Below are 18,667 nucleotides of genomic sequence, written 5' to 3' on the forward strand. Positions count from 1 at the left end.
GCAGAGAGCTTAGGCTCATTCATCACACATTCACAGCCATATAAGGAGACGATGGGAAACAGAGCCTCAAAAATTCTGCTCATTTCCTGTTTGAGGTTTCATCATGGTTTCGCCTGTAGCATGAGTTCTGTGGCACTCACAGATAATATCTTTGCAGTTTTGAAAACGTCAGAGTGTTTTCTTTCCAAAGCTGTCAATTATATGCATAGTCGAGCATCTTTTCATGTCAAAATATTGCGCTTAAAACGGGCACGTTTTTTTATCCAATAATGACATAGCGCCCCCATAGGTTGAAGAGGTTAAAGGATTTGTCTTTTTATATAGATAGAAATGGAGTCATGGAATTTGACATTGTAACATTGCGTAATGTATGTTAATGAGTGGTGACACTAAACTGTAAATACTGGTATACTGTACTAGGACAGATATCACCTTACGCCATCATCCATCTGTGTTTATTCATTGGCACTGAGTCAAAGTCAAACCTCAGATGCAGGTGTTCTGAGCCGTGGTCTAATATTACCATCAGACAGGGTTTTAGTAGAGAACAGGAGGAAGTCTACATCACTGTGTTGGCTGGCTGCACAGTAATAAACTGCACTGTGTTCAGGTTCTCTCAGACTCACTAGATGAAGATAAGCCTCTTTCCCACCGTCTCCACTCACATTGAAGTGCTTTTCAAATGATTTCTCCATGGTTATTAACTTGGTATATGCATAACCAATGAGTTTCATAGCAGTGTCTCCTGCTGACTGTTTGTACCATAGTATCACGTAGTAGTTAGGGATCGTATGGCAGCAGGTGAGTTGAACGTCTCCTCCAGGACCTTCTGTTAGTGTCACAGGCCTCTGATGAACAATGCTACTAAACAACTGCCCTGTGGACACAGCGAGGGAGGGAGAGAGAGGGGAGAGAAGGTGACAGAGAAAGAGAGGAGAGACGGAGAGAGGAGAGAGAGAGAGGAGAGAGAGAGAGGGGAGAGAAGGTGACAGAGAGAGAGAGGAGAGAGAGAGAAGGTGATGAAGAGAGAGAAACATAGAGAGAGAAGATGCGAGAGAAAGGATATTTTATTCAGTTTCATGACATTCATAGTATCGTTAGGCTTCTCATCGTAAGTGATTTAATACCTGTCACCCAGAGTGGTAGAGCTGCCAGGTGAATCAGAACTCTGAACATCATGATGAAGAAAAAGATAATGATGAAGATGATGAATATGCTGAGGAAGACGATGATGATGTGATATGAGAATCTCCTGGATGAAACTCTGAGGTGAAAGGAGATTGGCTGTTGTAGTAGCATGTTTCCTTCAGGGTGGTGGATAGTGACAGTGTTAGAGGGAGTGTCAGGAAGCCTGTACTGTAAAGCTTGCTCATAGGACCTCACTGTGAACATGACTGATTACATGATCATGACAATGAAACCATCAGACATGAGAAGAACTAGAGTTAGAGGTCCCCCTACAGTATGTGATGAGACCATCAGACATTAGAACAACTAGATTTAGAGGTCCCCCTACAGTATGTGATGAGACCATCAGACATTAGAACAACTAGAGTTAGAGGTCCCCCTACAGTATGTGATGAGACCATCAGACATTAGAACAACTAGAGTTAGAGGTCCCCCTACAGTATGTGATGAAACCATCAGACATTAGAGCAACTAGTTAGATATGATGAGACCATCAGACATTAGAACAACTAGAGTTAGAGGTCCCCTACAGTATGTGATGAGACCATCAGACATTAGAAGAACTAGAGTTAGTCCCCCTACAGATGATGACCATCAGACATTAGAACAACTAGAGTTAGAGGTCCCCCTACAGTATGTGATGAGACCATCAGACATTAGAAGAACTAGAGTTAGAGGTCCCCCTACAGTGTGTGATGAAACCATCAGACATTACAAGAACTAGAGTTAGAGGTCCCCCTACAGTATGTGATGAAACCATCAGACATTAGAAGAACTAGAGTTAGAGGTCCCCTACAGTATGTGATGAGACCATCAGACATTAGAAGAACTAGAGTTAGAGGTCCCCCTACAGTATGTGGTGAGACAATCAGACATTAGAAGAACTAGAGTTAGAGGTCCCCCTACAGTATGTGATGAGACCATCTCTTTACATGTTATATTACATCCTATTGAAATACTGGGGTTTTTGTGCAGCTGTGCTTGTTGTCTGTATCACTGTGTTGACTCACAGCACAGAAGTACATTCCACTGTCTCCTGTCTCCAACTTCTTCACTGTGAAAGATCCCCTCTCAGCTACAGCCTTTCTGGCTGAGAATTTGTCTTTCCTGAATTCCCCTGAATAGTCAGGTTGAGAACTGGGAGTAATGAAGACGACCTGCTTCATTCCCTCTCCTGGAAGCTGTCTGTACCAGTACATCTGGAAGTAGCTAGATCCCTTAGTGTGACTGCAGTTCATCTGAGCATCACTTTCTTTCAGTTCCCAGAGTATGGTGGGTGTCTGAGTGACTTCACTCCCCTCAACAAGACCTGTAAGGACACAGTGAGAATGAAATCAATAGAGTTAGGTACAGTTAGACCTGAATACATCAAGACTCAGGAACATATGCTTGGAAACATCAATAACTAGAGAAGTCCTTCATTGTAAATAAGAATTTTGTTCTTAACTTTCCTGGTTAAATAAATGAAACATTATGAAACTGTACCTGCAGCACAGAGCAGTGAGACAGTAACAGAGAAGAGAAATGTGAACATGTTTGATCACGTTATATGTGAGAGTGCTGGAAAGAGTCTGGTATCAATGTATATAAAACAAGAGGAGTGTCACATAGATGAATAGATGACAATCAGTAGACCACGGCAGGTTCCACCATATTCAACATGTCAGTGAAGTGGGAGGGACTGATGATCTGAATACATCATGCTAATTAGTGGTTCAGACTGTAGAGACATTCACATTATTAAAGTTAGAGGTCCCCCTACAGTCCATGATGAGACCATCAGCTCTTTACACATTATATTCTATCCTATAGAGCTCGGGAGCTTGTAGTCCTAAAACACTGAAATGAGTCAGCATTTTCTACCTCTGGTTTGTTGACCATTGCTATGGGAGAAATGAAGGGGGAAAATAATGGGATTTTGGAAATCAACAGACAATTGCATGGTATGCTTTCACCATAAATTATTTTTGGAATCTGACAATACAGTGCAGTGCAGGTGTAGAAGCACGGTGGCTAGGAAAAACTCCCTAGAAAGGCCAAAACCTAGGAAGAAACCTAGAGAGGAACCAGGCTATGTGGGGTGGCCAGTCCTCTTCTGGCTGTGCCGGTGGAGATTATAACAGAACATGGCCATGATGTTCAAATGTTCATAAATGACCAGCATGGTCGAATAATAGTAAGGCAGAACAGTTGAAACTGGAGCAGCAGCATGGCCAGGTGGACTGGGGACAGCAAGGAGTCATCGTGTCAGGTAGTCCTGGGGCATGGTCCTCCGAGAGAGAGAAATAAAGAAGGAGAGAATTAGAGAACGCACACTTAGATTCACACAGGACACCGAATAGGACAGGAGAAGTACTCCAGATATAACAAACTGACCCTAGCCCCCCGACACAAACTACTGCAGCATAAATACTGGAGGCTGAGACAGGAGGGGTCAGGAGACACTGTGGCCACATCCGAGGACACCCCCGGACAGGGCCAAACAGGAAGGATATAACCCCACCCACTTTGCCAAAGCACAGCCCCCACACCACTAGAGGGATATCTTCAACCACCAACTTACCATCCTGAGACAAGGCTGAGTATAGCCCACAAAGATCTCCGCCACGGCACAACCCAAGGGGGGCCAACCCAGACAGGATGACCACAACAGTGAATCAACCCACTCAGGTGAAGCACCCCCTCCAGGGACGGCATGAGAGAGCCCCAGTAAGCCAGTGACTCAGCCCCTGTAATAGGGTTAGAGGCAGAGAATCCCAGTGGAAAGAGGGGAACCGGCCAGGCAGAGACAGCAAGGGCGGTTCGTTGCTCCAGAGCCTTTCCGTTCACCTTCCCACTCCTGGGCCAGACTACACTCAATCATATAACCCACTGAAGAGATGAGTCTTCAGTAAAGACTTAAAGGTTGAGACCGAGTTTGCGTCTCTGACATGGGTAGGCAGACCGTTCCATAAAAATGGAGCTCTATAGGAGAAAGCCCTGCCTCCAGCTGTTTGCTTAGAAATTCTAGGGACAATTAGGAGGCCTGCGGCTTGTGACCGTAGCGTACGTGTAGGTATGTACGGCAGGACCAAATCAGAGAGATAGGTAGGAGCAAGCCCATGTAATGCTTTGTAGGTTAGCAGTAAAACCTTGAAATCAGCCCTTGCTTTGACAGGAAGCTAGTGTAGAGAGGCTAGCACTGGAGTAATATGATCAAATTTTTTGGTTCTTGTCAGGATTCTAGCAGCCGTATTTAGCACTAACTGAAGTTTATTTAGTGCTTTATCCGGGTAGCCGGAAAGTAGAGCATTGCAGTAGTCTAACCTAGAAGTGACAAAAGCATGGATTAATTTTTCTGCATCATTTTTGGACAAAAAGTTTCTGATTTTTGCAATATTACGTAGATGGAAAAAAGCGGTACTCGAAATGGTCTTGATATGATATCAGGGTCCAGAGTAATGCCGAGGTCCTTCACAGTTTTATTTGAGACGACTGTACAACCATTAAGATTAATTGTCAGATTCAACAGAAGATCTCTTTGTTTCTTGGGACCTAGAACAAGCATCTCTGTTTTGTCTGAGTTTAATAGTAGAAAGTTTGCAGCCATCCACTTCCTTATGTCTGAAACACATGCTTCTAGCGAGGGCAATTTTGGGGCTTCACCATGTTTCATTGAAATGTACAGCTGTGTGTCATCCGCATAGCAGTGAAAGTTAACATTATGTTTTCAAATAACATCCCCAAGAGGTAAAATATATAGTGAAAACAATAGTGGTCCTAAAACGGAACCTTGAGGAACACCGATATTTACAGTTGATTTGTCAGAGGACAAACCATTCACAGAGACAAACTGATATCTTTCCGACAGATAAGATCTAAACCAGGCCAGAACATGTCCGTGTAGACCAATTTGGGTTTCCAATCTCTCCAAAAGAATGTGGGGATCGATGGTATCAAAAGCAGCACTAAGGTCTAGGAGCACGAGGACAGATGCAGAGCCTCGGTCCGATGCCATTAAAATGTCATTTACCACCTTCACAAGTGCCGTCTCAGTGCTATGATGGGGTCTAAAACCAGACTGAAGCATTTCGTATACATTGTTTGTCTTCAGGAAGGCAGTGAGTTGCTGCGCAACAGCCTTCTCTAAAATTTTTGACAGGAATGGAAGATTCGATATAGGCCGATAGTTTTTTATATTTTCTGGGTCAAGGTTTGGCTTTTTCAAGAGAGGCTTTATTACTGCCACATTTAGTGAGTTTGGTACACATCCAGTGGATAGAGAGCCGTTTATTATGTTCAACATAGGAGGGCCAAGCACAGGAAGCAGCTCTTTCTGTAGTTTAGTTGGAATAGGGTCCAGTATGCAGCTTGAAGTTTTAGAGGCCATGATTATTTTCATCATTGTGTCAAGCGATATAGTACTAAAACACTTGAGCGGCTCTCTTGATCCTAGGTCCTGGCAGAGTTGTGCAGACTCAGGACAACTGAGGTTTGGAGGAATACGCAGGTTTAAAGAGGAGTCCATAATTTGCTTTCTAATAATCATAATCTTTTCCTCAAAGAAGTTCATGAATTTATCACTGCTAAAGTGAAAGTCATCCTCTCTTGGGGAATGCTGCTTTTTAGTTAGCTTTGCGAAAGCATCAAAAAGGAATTTCGGATTGTTCTTATTTTACTCAATTAAGTTTGAAAAATAGGATGATCGAGCAGCAGTAAGGGCTCTTCGGTACTGCACGGTACCGTCTTTCCAAGCTAGTCGGAAGACTTCCAGTTCGTTGTGGCGCCATTTCCGTTCCAATTTTCTGGAAGCTTGCTTCAGAGCTCAGGTATTTTCTGTGTACCAGGGAGCTAGTTTCTTATGAGAAATGTTTTTAGTTTTTAGGGGTGCAACTGCATCTAGGGTATTACGCAAGGTTAAATTGAGATCCTCAGTTAGGTGGTTAACTGATTTTTGTCCTCTGGCATCCTTGGGTAGGCAGAGGGAGTCTGGAAGGGCATCAAGGAATCTTTGTGTTGTCTGTGAATTTATAGCACGACTTTTGATGGTCCTTGGTTGGGGTCTGAGCAGATTATTTGTTGCAATTGCAAACGTAATAAAATGGTGGTCCGATAGTCCAGGATTATGAGGAAAAACATTAAGATCCACAACATTTATTCCATGGGACAAAACTAGGTCCAGCGTATGACTGTGACAGTGAGTGGGTCCAGAGACATGTTGGACAAAACCCACTGAGTCGATGATGGCTCCGAAAGCCTTTTGGAGTGGGTCTGTGGACATTTCCATGTGAATATTAAAGTCACCAAAGATGAGAATATTATCTGCTATGACTACAAGGTCCGATAGGAATTCAGGGAACTCAGTGAGAAACGCTGTATATGGCCCAGGAGGCCTGTAAACAGTAGCAATAAAAAGTGATTGAGTAGGCTGCATAGACTTCATGACTAGAAGCTCAAAAGACGAAAACGTCATTTTTTTTTTGTAAATTTAAATTTGCTATCGTAAATGTTAGCAACACCTCCGCCTTTGCGGGATGCATGGGGGATATGGTCACTAGTGTAGCCAGGAGGTGAGGCCTCATTTAAAACAGTAAATTCATCAGGCTTAAGCCATGTTTCAGTCAGGCCAATCACATCAAGATTATGATCAGTGATTAGTTCATTGACTATAATTGCCTTTGAAGTAAGGGATCTAACATTAAGTAGCCCTATTTTGAGATGTGAGGTATCATGATCTCTTTCAGTAATGACAGGAATGGAGGTGCTCTTTATCCTAGTGAGATTGCTAAGACGAACACCGCCATGTTTAGTTTTGCCCAACCTAGGTCGAGGCACAGATACGGTCTCAATGGTGATAGCTGAGCTGACTACACTGACTGTGCTAGTGGCAGACTCCACTATGCTGGCAGGCTGGCTAACAGCCTGCTGCCTGGCCTGCACCCTATTTCATTGTGGAGCTAGAGGAGTTAGAGCCCTGTCTATGTTGGTAGATAAGATGAGAGCACCCCTCCAGCTAGGATGGAGTCCATCACTCCTCAGCAGGTCAGGCTTGGTCCTGTTTGTGGGTGACTCCCAGAAAGAGGGCCAATTATCTACAAATTCTATCTTTTGGGAGGGGCAGAAAACAGTTTTCAACCAGCGATTGAGTTGCGAGACTCTGCTGTAGAGCTCGTCACTCCCCCTTACCTATATAATGCCCTACTTTTGACCACAGCCAAGAGGGGTGAAGAGAGAAAAACGCAATAGAGTTGAGTAGAACTGAGCTGCCCGGAGGGGAAGGAAATGACATCGTGATGTGCATTGATATTCAAAACAGATGCATAGTTCCCCGATAGGTCTCCTGTTTGACAAAAATGTGCATTGTAGAACAAACCGGAACATAATGGTTTATAACAGGTGTGCTGGGTGTTGATGTGCCCAGGACATCTATAGTGGTTTATAACAGGTGTGCTGGGTGTTGATGTACCCAGGACATCTATAATGGTTTATAACAGGTGTGCTGGGTGTTGATGTACCCAGGACATCTATAATGGTTTATAACAGGTGTGCTGGGTGTTGATGTGCCCAGGACATCTATAGTGGTTTATAACAGGTGTACTGGGTGTTGATGTACACTACAGTTAAGGAGTAAAGGATCAGAGGGTTTTTGTAGGGAAGAGGAGGTTCTCTACATCACTGTGTTGGCTGGCTGCACAGTAATACACTGCACTGTTTTCAGGGTCTGACAGAAGCTGAAGTGATGCTTCTATCTCTCCATCTCCACGGATTTCAAAGTGCTCTTTGAATTGATCTTCAATTGTTGGATTCTTATAAAACACAAATCCAATCAGTTTCAGATTAGTATCAGCTATTGACTGCTGGTACCACAATATAGTATTGTATGAACTGATAGCATGGCTGCATTTGATTATCACTGTAACATTGGGACTTTCCAATAGTGCTGAGGGAACCTGGAGAACTTTACTGCTCAGAGAACTTCCTGTGAAGAAAACAAGAGATTCATATTTAAACAGACTGATTCATCAGACACAAGACTATTAGCAGGGAGTGTTTTCAGGATGAACAGACATTCTACAGACATGTCGTTATTACCTGTGATCCAGAACAATGAGAGGGTGAACGTGATGAAACCTCTGATCATGATGACTGACTCAAATTGATGAAAAACTGACGATGATGATGATGATGACGATGTTGATGTTTCCTCAGTGGAGGAGAGATATGAGTGTCTCCTGGATGACGCTCTCAGGTGAAAGGAGAGGGGCTGATGTAGTAGCATATTTTATTCAGGGTGGTGGTTAGTGGGAGTGTCAGAAAGTCTGTACCATAATGTTTGTTCATAGGACCTCACAGTGAACCTTTCTGATCATGACAATGAAATGAGACAGACATTATTAGAAGTAGAGTTAGAGATCCCCCTACAGTACAAGATGAGACCATCACCTCTTCACATATGATATGCTGTCCTATATCAACACTGGGGTTTAGTACAGCTGTACTTGTTATATTATATCAACACTGGGGTTTAGTACAGCTGTACTTGTTATATTATATCAACACTGGGGTTTAGTACAGCTGTACTTGTTATATTATATCAACACTGGGGGTTTAGTACAGCTGTACTTGTTATATTATATCAACACTGGGGTTTAGTACAGCTGTACTTGTTATATTATATCAACACTGGGGTTTAGTACAGCTGTACTTGTTATATTATATCAACACTGGGGTTTAGTACAGCTGTACTTGTTATATTATATCAACACTGGGGGTTTAGTACAGCTGTACTTGTTATATTATATCAACACTGGGGTTTAGTACAGCTGTACTTGTTATATTATATCAACACTGGGGGTTTAGTACAGCTGTACTTGTTATATTATATCAACACTGGGGGTTTAGTACAGCTGTACTTGTTATATTATATCAACACTGGGGTTTAGTACAGCTGTACTTGTTATATTATATCAACACTGGGGTTTAGTACAGCTGTACTTGTTATATTATATCAACACTGGGGTTTAGTACAGCTGTACTTGTTATATTATATCAACACTGGGGTTTAGTACAGCTGTACTTGTTATATTATATCAACACTGGGGGTTTAGTACAGCTGTACTTGTTATATTATATCAACACTGGGGGTTTAGTACAGCTGTACTTGTTATATTATATCAACACTGGGGGTTTAGTACAGCTGTACTTGTTATATTATATCAACACTGGGGTTTAGTACAGCTGTACTTGTTATATTATATCAACACTGGGGGTTTAGTACAGCTGTACTTGTTATATTATATCAACACTGGGGTTTAGTACAGCTGTACTTGTTATATTATATCAACACTGGGGGTTTAGTACAGCTGTACTTGTTATATTATATCAACACTGGGGTTTAGTACAGCTGTACTTGTTATATTATATCAACACTGGGGTTTAGTACAGCTGTACTTGTTATATTATATCAACACTGGGGGTTTAGTACAGCTGTACTTGTTATATTATATCAACACTGGGGTTTAGTACAGCTGTACTTGTTATATTATATCAACACTGGGGGTTTAGTACAGCTGTACTTGTTATATTATATCAACACTGGGGGTTTAGTTCAGCTGTACTTGTTATATTATATCAACACTGGGGTTTAGTACAGCTGTACTTGTTATATTATATCAACACTGGGGGTTTAGTACAGCTGTACTTGTTATATTATATCAACACTGGGGGTTTAGTACAGCTGTACTTGTTATATTATATCAACACTGGGGGTTTAGTGTAGCTGTACTTGTTATATTATATCAACACTGGGGGTTTAGTACAGCTGTACTTGTTATATTATATCAACACTGGGGTTTAGTACAGCTGTACTTGTTATATTATATCAACACTGGGGGTTTAGTACAGCTGTACTTGTTATATTATATCAACACTGGGGTTTAGTACAGCTGTACTTGTTATATTATATCAACACTGGGGGTTTAGTACAGCTGTACTTGTTATATTATATCAACACTGGGGTTTAGTTCAGCTGTACTTGTTATATTATATCAACACTGGGGGTTTAGTTCAGCTGTACTTGTTATATTATATCAACACTGGGGTTTAGTACAGCTGTACTTGTTATATTATATCAACACTGGGGGTTTAGTACAGCTGTACTTGTTATATTATATCAACACTGGGGGTTTAGTACAGCTGTACTTGTTATATTATATCAACACTGGGGGTTTAGTACAGCTGGACTTGTTATATTATATCAACACTGGGGGTTTAGTACAGCTGTACTTGTTATATTATATCAACACTGGGGTTTAGTACAGCTGTACTTGTTATATTATATCAACACTGGGGGTTTAGTACAGCTGTACTTGTTATATTATATCAACACTGGGGGTTTAGTACAGCTGTACTTGTTGGGGGTTTAGTACAGCTGTACTTGTTATATTATATCAACACTGGGGGTTTAGTACAGCTGTACTTGTTATATTATATCAACACTGGGGTTTAGTACAGCTGTACTTGTTATATTATATCAACACTGGGGGTTTAGTACAGCTGTACTTGTTATATTATATCAACACTGGGGGTTTAGTACAGCTGTACTTGTTATATTATATCAACACTGGGGGTTTAGTACAGCTGTACTTGTTATATTATATCAACACTGGGGTTTAGTACAGCTGTACTTGTTATATTATATCAACACTGGGGTTTAGTGTAGCTGTACTTGTTATATTATATCAACACTGGGGTTTAGTTCAGCTGTACTTGTTATATTATATCAACACTGGGGGTTTAGTTCAGCTGTACTTGTTATATTATATCAACACTGGGGGTTTAGTTCAGCTGTACTTGTTATATTATATCAACACTGGGGGTTTAGTACAGCTGTACTTGTTATATTATATCAACACTGGGGGTTTAGTACAGCTGTACTTGTTATATTATATCAACACTGGGGGTTTAGTACAGCTGGACTTGTTATATTATATCAACACTGGGGGTTTAGTACAGCTGTACTTGTTATATTATATCAACACTGGGGGTTTAGTACAGCTGTACTTGTTATATTATATCAACACTGGGGTTTAGTGTAGCTGTACTTGTTATATTATATCAACACTGGGGGTTTAGTGTAGCTGTACTTGTTATATTATATCAACACTGGGGTTTAGTACAGCTGTACTTGTTATATTATATCAACACTGGGGGTTTAGTTCAGCTGTACTTGTTATATTATATCAACACTGGGGGTTTAGTACAGCTGTACTTGTTATATTATATCAACACTGGGGGTTTAGTGTAGCTGTACTTGTTATATTATATCAACACTGGGGGTTTAGTACAGCTGTACTTGTTATATTATATCAACACTGGGGGTTTAGTTCAGCTGTACTTGTTATATTATATCAACACTGGGGTTTAGTACAGCTGTACTTGTTATATTATATCAACACTGGGGGTTTAGTACAGCTGTACTTGTTATATTATATCAACACTGGGGGTTTAGTGCAGCTGTACTTGTTATATTATATCAACACTGGGGGTTTAGTACAGCTGTACTTGTTATATTATATCAACACTGGGGGTTTAGTACAGCTGTACTTGTTATATTATATCAACACTGGGGGTTTAGTGCAGCTGTACTTGTTATATTATATCAACACTGGGGGTTTAGTACAGCTGTACTTGTTATATTATATCAACACTGGGGGTTTAGTACAGCTGTACGTGTTATATTATATCAACACTGGGGGTTTAGTACAGCTGTACTTGTTATATTATATCAACACTGGCGGTTTAGTACAGCTGTACTTGTTATATTATATCAACACTGGGGGTTTAGTTCAGCTGTACTTGTTATATTATATCAACACTGGGGGTTTAGTACAGCTGTACTTGTTATATTATATCAACACTGGGGTTTAGTGTAGCTGTACTTGTTATATTATATCAACACTGGGGTTTAGTGTAGCTGGACTTGTTATATTATATCAACACTGGGGTTTAGTGTAGCTGTACTTGTTATATTATATCAACACTGGGGTTTAGTACAGCTGTACTTGTTATATTATATCAACACTGGGGTTTAGTGTAGCTGTACTTGTTATATTATATCAACACTGGGGGTTTAGTACAGCTGTAATTGTTATATTATATCAACACTGGGGGTTTAGTGTAGCTGTACTTGTTATATTATATCAACACTGGGGTTTAGTGTAGCTGTACTTGTTATATTATATCAACACTGGGGTTTAGTACAGCTGTACTTGTTATATTATATCAACACTGGGGTTTAGTGTAGCTGTACTTGTTATATTATATCAACACTGGGGTTTAGTGTAGCTGTACTTGTTATATTATATCAACACTGGGGGTTTAGTGTAGCTGTACTTGTTATATTATATCAACACTGGGGTTTAGTACAGCTGTACTTGTTATATTATATCAACACTGGGGTTTAGTGTAGCTGTACTTGTTATATTATATCAACACTGGGGTTTAGTACAGCTGTACTTGTTATATTATATCAACACTGGGGTTTAGTGTAGCTGTACTTGTCGTCAGTATCACTCTGTTGACTCACAGCACAGAAGTACCTGCCACTGTCTCCTGCCTCCAACTTCTTCACTATGAAATATACACTTTTTAAATACAGTCTTGGTCGCTATGAATTTGTAATCTATCTGTTTATTCATTGGCCCTGAGTCAAAGTCAAACCTCAGATGCAGGTGTTCTGAGCCGTGGTCTAATATTACCATCAGACAGGGTTTTAGTAGCGAACAGGAGGAAGTCTACATCACTGTGTTGGCTGGCTGCACAGTAATAAACTGCACTGTGTTCAGGTCCTCTCAGACTCACTAGATGAAGATAAGCCTCTTTCCCACCGTCTCCACTCACATTGAAGTGCTTTTCAAACGATTTCTCCATGGTTATTGACTTGGTATATGCATAACCAATGAGTTTCATAGCAGTGTCTCCTGCTGACTGTTTGTACCATAGTATCACATAGTAGTTAGGGATCGTATGGCTGCAGGTGAGTTGAACGTCTCCTCCAGGACCTTCTGTTAGTGCCACAGGCCTCTGATGAACCATGCTACTAAACAACTGCCCTGTGGACAGAGAGAGAGAGGAGAGAGTGAAGAGAGGTTAGAGAAGGTGACAGAGAGAGAGAGGAGAGAGAGGAGAGAGAGAGGAGAGAAGGTGATGAAGAGAGATAAACATAGAGAGAGACGATGCGAGAGAAAGGATATTTTATTCAGTTTGATGACATTCGTAGTATCGTTTTGCTTCTCATCGTAAGTGATTTAATACCTGTCACCCAGAGTGGTAGAGCTGCCAGGTGAATCAGAACTCTGAACATCATGATGAAGAAAAATATTATGATGAAGATGATTATGCTGAGGAAGACGATGATGATGTGATATGAGTGTCTCCTGGATGAAGCTCTGAGGTGAAAGGAGATTGGCTGTTGTAGTAGCATGTTTCCTTCAGGGTGGTGGATAGTGACAGTGTTAGAGGGAGTGTCAGGAAGCCTGTACTGTAAAGCTTGCTGATAGGACCTCACTGTGAACATGACTGATTACATGATCATGACAATGAACCCATCAGACATTAGAAGAACTAGAGTTAGAGGTCACCCTACAGTATGTGATGAGACCATCAGACATTAGAACAACTAGAGTTAGAGGTCCCCCTACAGTATGTGATGAGACCATCAGACATTAGAACAACTAGAGTTAGAGGTCCCCTACAGTATGTGATGAGACCATCAGACATTAGAAGAACTAGAGTTAGAGGTCCCCCTACAGTATGTGATGAGACCATCAGACATTAGAAGAACTAGAGTTAGAGGTCCCCCTACAGTATGTGATGAGACCATCAGACATTAGAACAACTAGAGTTAGAGGTCCCCCTACAGTATGTGATGAAACCATCAGACATTAGAAGAACTAGAGTTAGAGGTCCCCCTACAGTATGTGATGAAACCATCAGACATTAGAAGAACTAGAGTTAGAGGTCCCCCTACAGTATGTGATGAGACCATCAGGCATTAGAAGAACTAGAGTTAGAGGTCCCCCTACAGTATGTGATGAAACCATCAGACATTAGAACAACTAGAGTTAGAGGTCCCCCTACAGTATGTGATGAAACCATCAGACATTAGAAGAACTAGAGTTAGAGGTCCCCTACAGTATGTGATGAGACCATCAGACATTAGAAGAACTAGAGTTAGAGGTCCCCCTACAGTATGTGGTGAGACAATCAGACATTAGAAGAACTAGAGTTAGAGGTCCCCTACAGTATGTGGTGAGACAATCAGACATTAGAAGAACTAGAGTTAGAGGTCCCCCTACAGTATGTGATGAGACCATCTCTTTACATGTTATATTACATCCTATTGAAATACTGGGGTTTTTGTGCAGCTGTGCTTGTTGTCTGTATCACTGTGTTCACTCACAGCACAGAAGTACATTCCACTGTCTCCTGTCTCCAACTTCTTCACTGTGAAAGATCCACTCTCAGCTACAGCCTTTCTGGCTGAGAATTTGTCTTTCCTGAATTCCCCTGAATAGTCAGGTTGAGAACTGGGAGTAATGAAGACGACCTGCTTCATTCCCTCTCCTGGAAGCTGTCTGTACCAGTACATCTGGAAGTAGCTAGATCCCTTAGTGTGACTGCAGTTCATCTGAGCATCACTGTTTTTCGGTTCCCAGAGTATGGTGGGTGTCTGAGTGACTTCACTCCCCTCAACAAGACCTGTAAGGACACAGTGAGAATGAAATCAGTAGAGTTAGGTACAGTTAGACCTGAATACATCAAGACTCAGGAACATATGCTTGGAAACATCAATATCTATAACTAGAGAAGTCCTCCATTGTAAATAATAATTTTGTTCTTAACTTTCCTGGTTAAATAAATGAAACATTATGAAACTGTACCTGCAGCACAGAGCAGTGAGACAGTAACAGAGAAGAGAAATGTCAACATGTTTGATCACGTTATATGTGAGAGTGCTGGAAAGAGTCTGGTATCAATGTATATAAAACAAGAGGAGTGTCACATAGATGAATAGATGACAATCAGTAGACCACGGCAGGTTCCACCATATTCAACATGTCAGTGAAGTGGGAGGGACTGATGATCTGAATACATCATGCTAATTAGTGGTTCAGACTGTAGAGACATTCACATTATTAAAGGTAGAGGTCCCCCTACAGTCCATGATGAGACCATCAGCTCTTTACATATTATATTCTATCCTATAGAGCTCGGGAGCTTGTAGTCCTAAAACACTGAAATGAGTCAGCATTTTCTACCTCTGGTTTGTTGACCATTGCTATGGGAGAAATGAAGGGGGAAAATAATGGGGTTTTGGAAATCAACAGACAATTGCATGGTATGCTTTCGCCATAAATTATTTTTGGAATCTGACAATACAGTTAGATTAACAAGAAGTTACGCTTTTAAATGATATAAGACACTTGTATGGTCATGTATGTTTAATATTATAAATATTTACTTGAATTGCGCGCCCTCCAATTTCACTTGATGTTGTCGGCTTTGTCCCGGGACACCTTGCCCTAATTAGCAATCAGTGCTATGGCATACATAACCATATCATCTACATACAGAAAAATATGAAGGGATTTAATACAAAGACCAATATTATTCATATGAATAGTAAAAAGAACTGGTCCCAATGCTGACCCCTGTGGTACACCTAATATCCAGGAAACTAGACTCAACACCATCAGAACGCACACATTGTGTCCTGTCTGTCAGATAGCTCTTAAACCATTTGCAAGACTTATTGTCCAGGCCCATTTCAGACAGTTTTTGAATGAGTATGTACAAAATAGCAATATTTAAAATGACTAAATCGAGTAATATTGTATAATTTTTTTAAAATGTGTTTTGTGTCGCTTCTGGGGAGATTCTGGTACCAGCAAAGTTGGCTGAATTCCGGTTGAAAGACATTGGCCGTTGCACTTGGGCTGATTCCTCATTGCTATCTGGGAAATCAGAGCAGCTTCAGTCTCTAGGTCTACCCCATCATGGAGTGTGTTCCAACAGATACCACAGTATGGTGTTGTAGCTGGGGAGAGTGTGTTCCACCTGCTGATACCACAGTATGGTGTTGTAGCTGGGGAGAGTGTGTTCCACCTGCTGATACCACAGTATGGTGTTGTAGCTGGGGAGAGTGTGTTCCACCTGCTGATACCACAGTATGGTGTTGTAGCTGGGGAGAGTGTGTTCCACCTGCTGATACCACAGTATGGTGTTGTAGCTGGGGAGAGTGTGTTCCACCTGCTGATACCACAGTATGGTGTTGTAGCTGGGGAGAGTGTGTTCCACCTGCTGATACCACAGTATGGTGTTGTAGTTGGGGAGAGTGTGTTCCACCTGCTGCTACCACAGTATGGTGTTGTAGCTGGGGAGAGTGTGTTCTACCTGCTGTTCCACATTCATGATGAAGTAGTAGTCATTCAGGAAATATATGGAATTATAGATTATTTTAGATTGTATCTAACCTGTGATCAAGAATAATCAAGAGATTCAGGTTAATAGGTAGAAAATATCCAACAGTGAAAGATTGTTAGTTCAACACTGAGTCCAGATGAACATTCAAAAGGACATGGATCTTCAACTCTCAGACTCCTTACTACACACCATAGTTAACTGTGGTACTGTGTCTGGTGAGTCCACATGGATTAGTTGAGCTGTAACTCCACCTACAGGAAAGACATGATATCATACCATACTGTATCATGGTCTCCTGTATATCAGAGGGAACCTCCCCTTTCTGTTAGACCAGCTGGGGAGTGTTTTGGCATTGAATCAGAGTCAGATACAGTGTGATGTTAATACAGGTGTGATTAGTCTACAGTACACCAGGGAGGAGGTTTTTGTAGAGCAGAGAGGGAGATCTGATGCACTGTGTAAACTAGCAGCACAGTAATACACAGCACTGCTATTTGGAGTTAGTTGTTTGATGGTTAAGGTGCTGGTACCACCTGCATTAGCATCTCCTTCTATATCAAATCCAGCCTCAGGATATCCAGATGTCCCTATCATGTATCCTAATAGCACTAATTCTCTGTAGTTGGATTGCTTGTACCAGAGGATGACATTATAGTTTGATATACTATGTGAACACTCCATCTTAGCCGACTTTCCCCGTTTCTTGTACAGAGATGCAGGACTCTGGTGAACCTGATTACTGAGAGAAGAACCTTTAGGGAGAGAGAGAGAGAGAGAGAGAGAGAGAGAGAGAGAGAGAGAGAGAGAGAGAGAGAGAGAGAGAGAGAGAGAGAGAGAGAGAGAGAGAGAGAGAGAGATGTGAAACAACAGATAGAGAAACATATTCACCTGAAACATGAAAACCAATCAAATGAGGATATTATTAGTTGATTAAATCAATGATCTGAATACCTGCAGCCCAGGCTGTGTAACCCATGGTGATGGAGATAAGAATTCTGATCATGTTGACTCACTGTTAAGGAGACAGAAAGAACGAGACAGACAAACCTCTCCACATGAATTAGAGGAGGCTTCTCATCAACTCATCTCAGTGATCTTATAGAGGGATGCTGCCTCCTTATGAGAACATCTAAAACATCAGAGACCTGAGATGTACCCTGCAGGAGGAGTCTATGTGGGACAGGAAGCAGGGTTTAGTATAGCAGGGAGGGAGATCTGATGTACTGATATCTGGAGGTAGTTCTTCTGTTGAATCTGACAATTAATCTTAATGGTTGTACAGTCGTCTCAAGTAAAACTGTGAAGGACCTCGGCGTTAATCTGGACCCTGATCTCTCTTTTGAAGAACATATCAAGACCATTTCGAGGACAGCTTTTTTCCATCTACGTAATATTGCAAAAATCAGAAACTTTCTGTCCAAAAATGATGCAGAAAAATTAATCCATGCTTTTGTCACTTCTAGGTTAGATTACTGCAATGCTCTACTTTCCGGCTACCCGGATAAAGCACTAAATAAACTTCAGTTAGTGCTAAATACGGCTGCTAGAATCCTGACTAGAAACAAAAAATTTGATCATATTACTCCAGTGCTAGCCTCTCTACACTGGCTTCCTGTCAAAGCAAGGGCTGATTTTAAGGTTTTACTTCTAACCTACAAAGCATTACATGGGCTTGCTCCTACCTATCTCTCTGATTTGGTCCTGCCGTACATACCTACACGTACGCTACGGTCACAAGACGCAGGCCTCCTAATTGTCCCTAGAATTTCTAAGCAAACAGCTGGAGGCAGGGCTTTCTCCTATAGAGCTCCATTTTTATGGAACGGTCTGCCTACCCATGTCAGAGAAGCAAACTCGGTCTCAACCTTTAAGTCTTTACTGAAGACTCATCTCTTCAGTGGGTCATATGATTGAGTGTAGTCTGGCCCAGGAGTGGGAAGGTGAACGGAAAGGCTCTGGAGCAACGAACCGCCCTTGCTGTCTCTGCCTGGCCGGTTCCCCTCTTTCCACTGGG

The 18,667-nt window shown here is 41.4% G+C and overlaps 1 protein-coding gene across 1 annotated transcript; it reads right to left on the bottom strand.

Annotated features, from left to right (window-relative positions):
- Nucleotides 1–479: 479 nt before the first annotated feature.
- LOC127915731 (uncharacterized) lies at nucleotides 480–1,498 on the bottom strand. The gene is made up of 2 exons (XM_052496108.1): nucleotides 1,128–1,498; nucleotides 480–877 (listed from the first exon to the last, which is right to left on the bottom strand). Exons 1-2 carry the CDS (start codon nucleotides 1,390–1,392, stop codon nucleotides 480–482), a joined length of 663 nt encoding a protein of 220 aa, XP_052352068.1. The 5' UTR covers nucleotides 1,393–1,498.
- Between the last annotated feature and the right edge of the window lie 17,169 nt (nucleotides 1,499–18,667).

The sequence above is a fragment of the Oncorhynchus keta genome, chromosome 35 (assembly GCF_023373465.1).
Source record: "Oncorhynchus keta strain PuntledgeMale-10-30-2019 chromosome 35, Oket_V2, whole genome shotgun sequence".
NCBI lineage: Eukaryota > Metazoa > Chordata > Actinopteri > Salmoniformes > Salmonidae > Oncorhynchus > Oncorhynchus keta.

Excerpts from the sequence above, each read along its gene's own strand:
- LOC127915731 (XM_052496108.1), bottom strand. The coding sequence starts at position 1,392 with ATGTTCACAGTGAGGTCCTATGAGCAAGCTTTACAGTACAGGCTTCCT. Across the intron at positions 878-1,127 it reads TCTACCACTCTGGGTGACAG|GGCAGTTGTTTAGTAGCATT; the intron begins GTATTAAATCAC and ends CTGTGTCCACAG.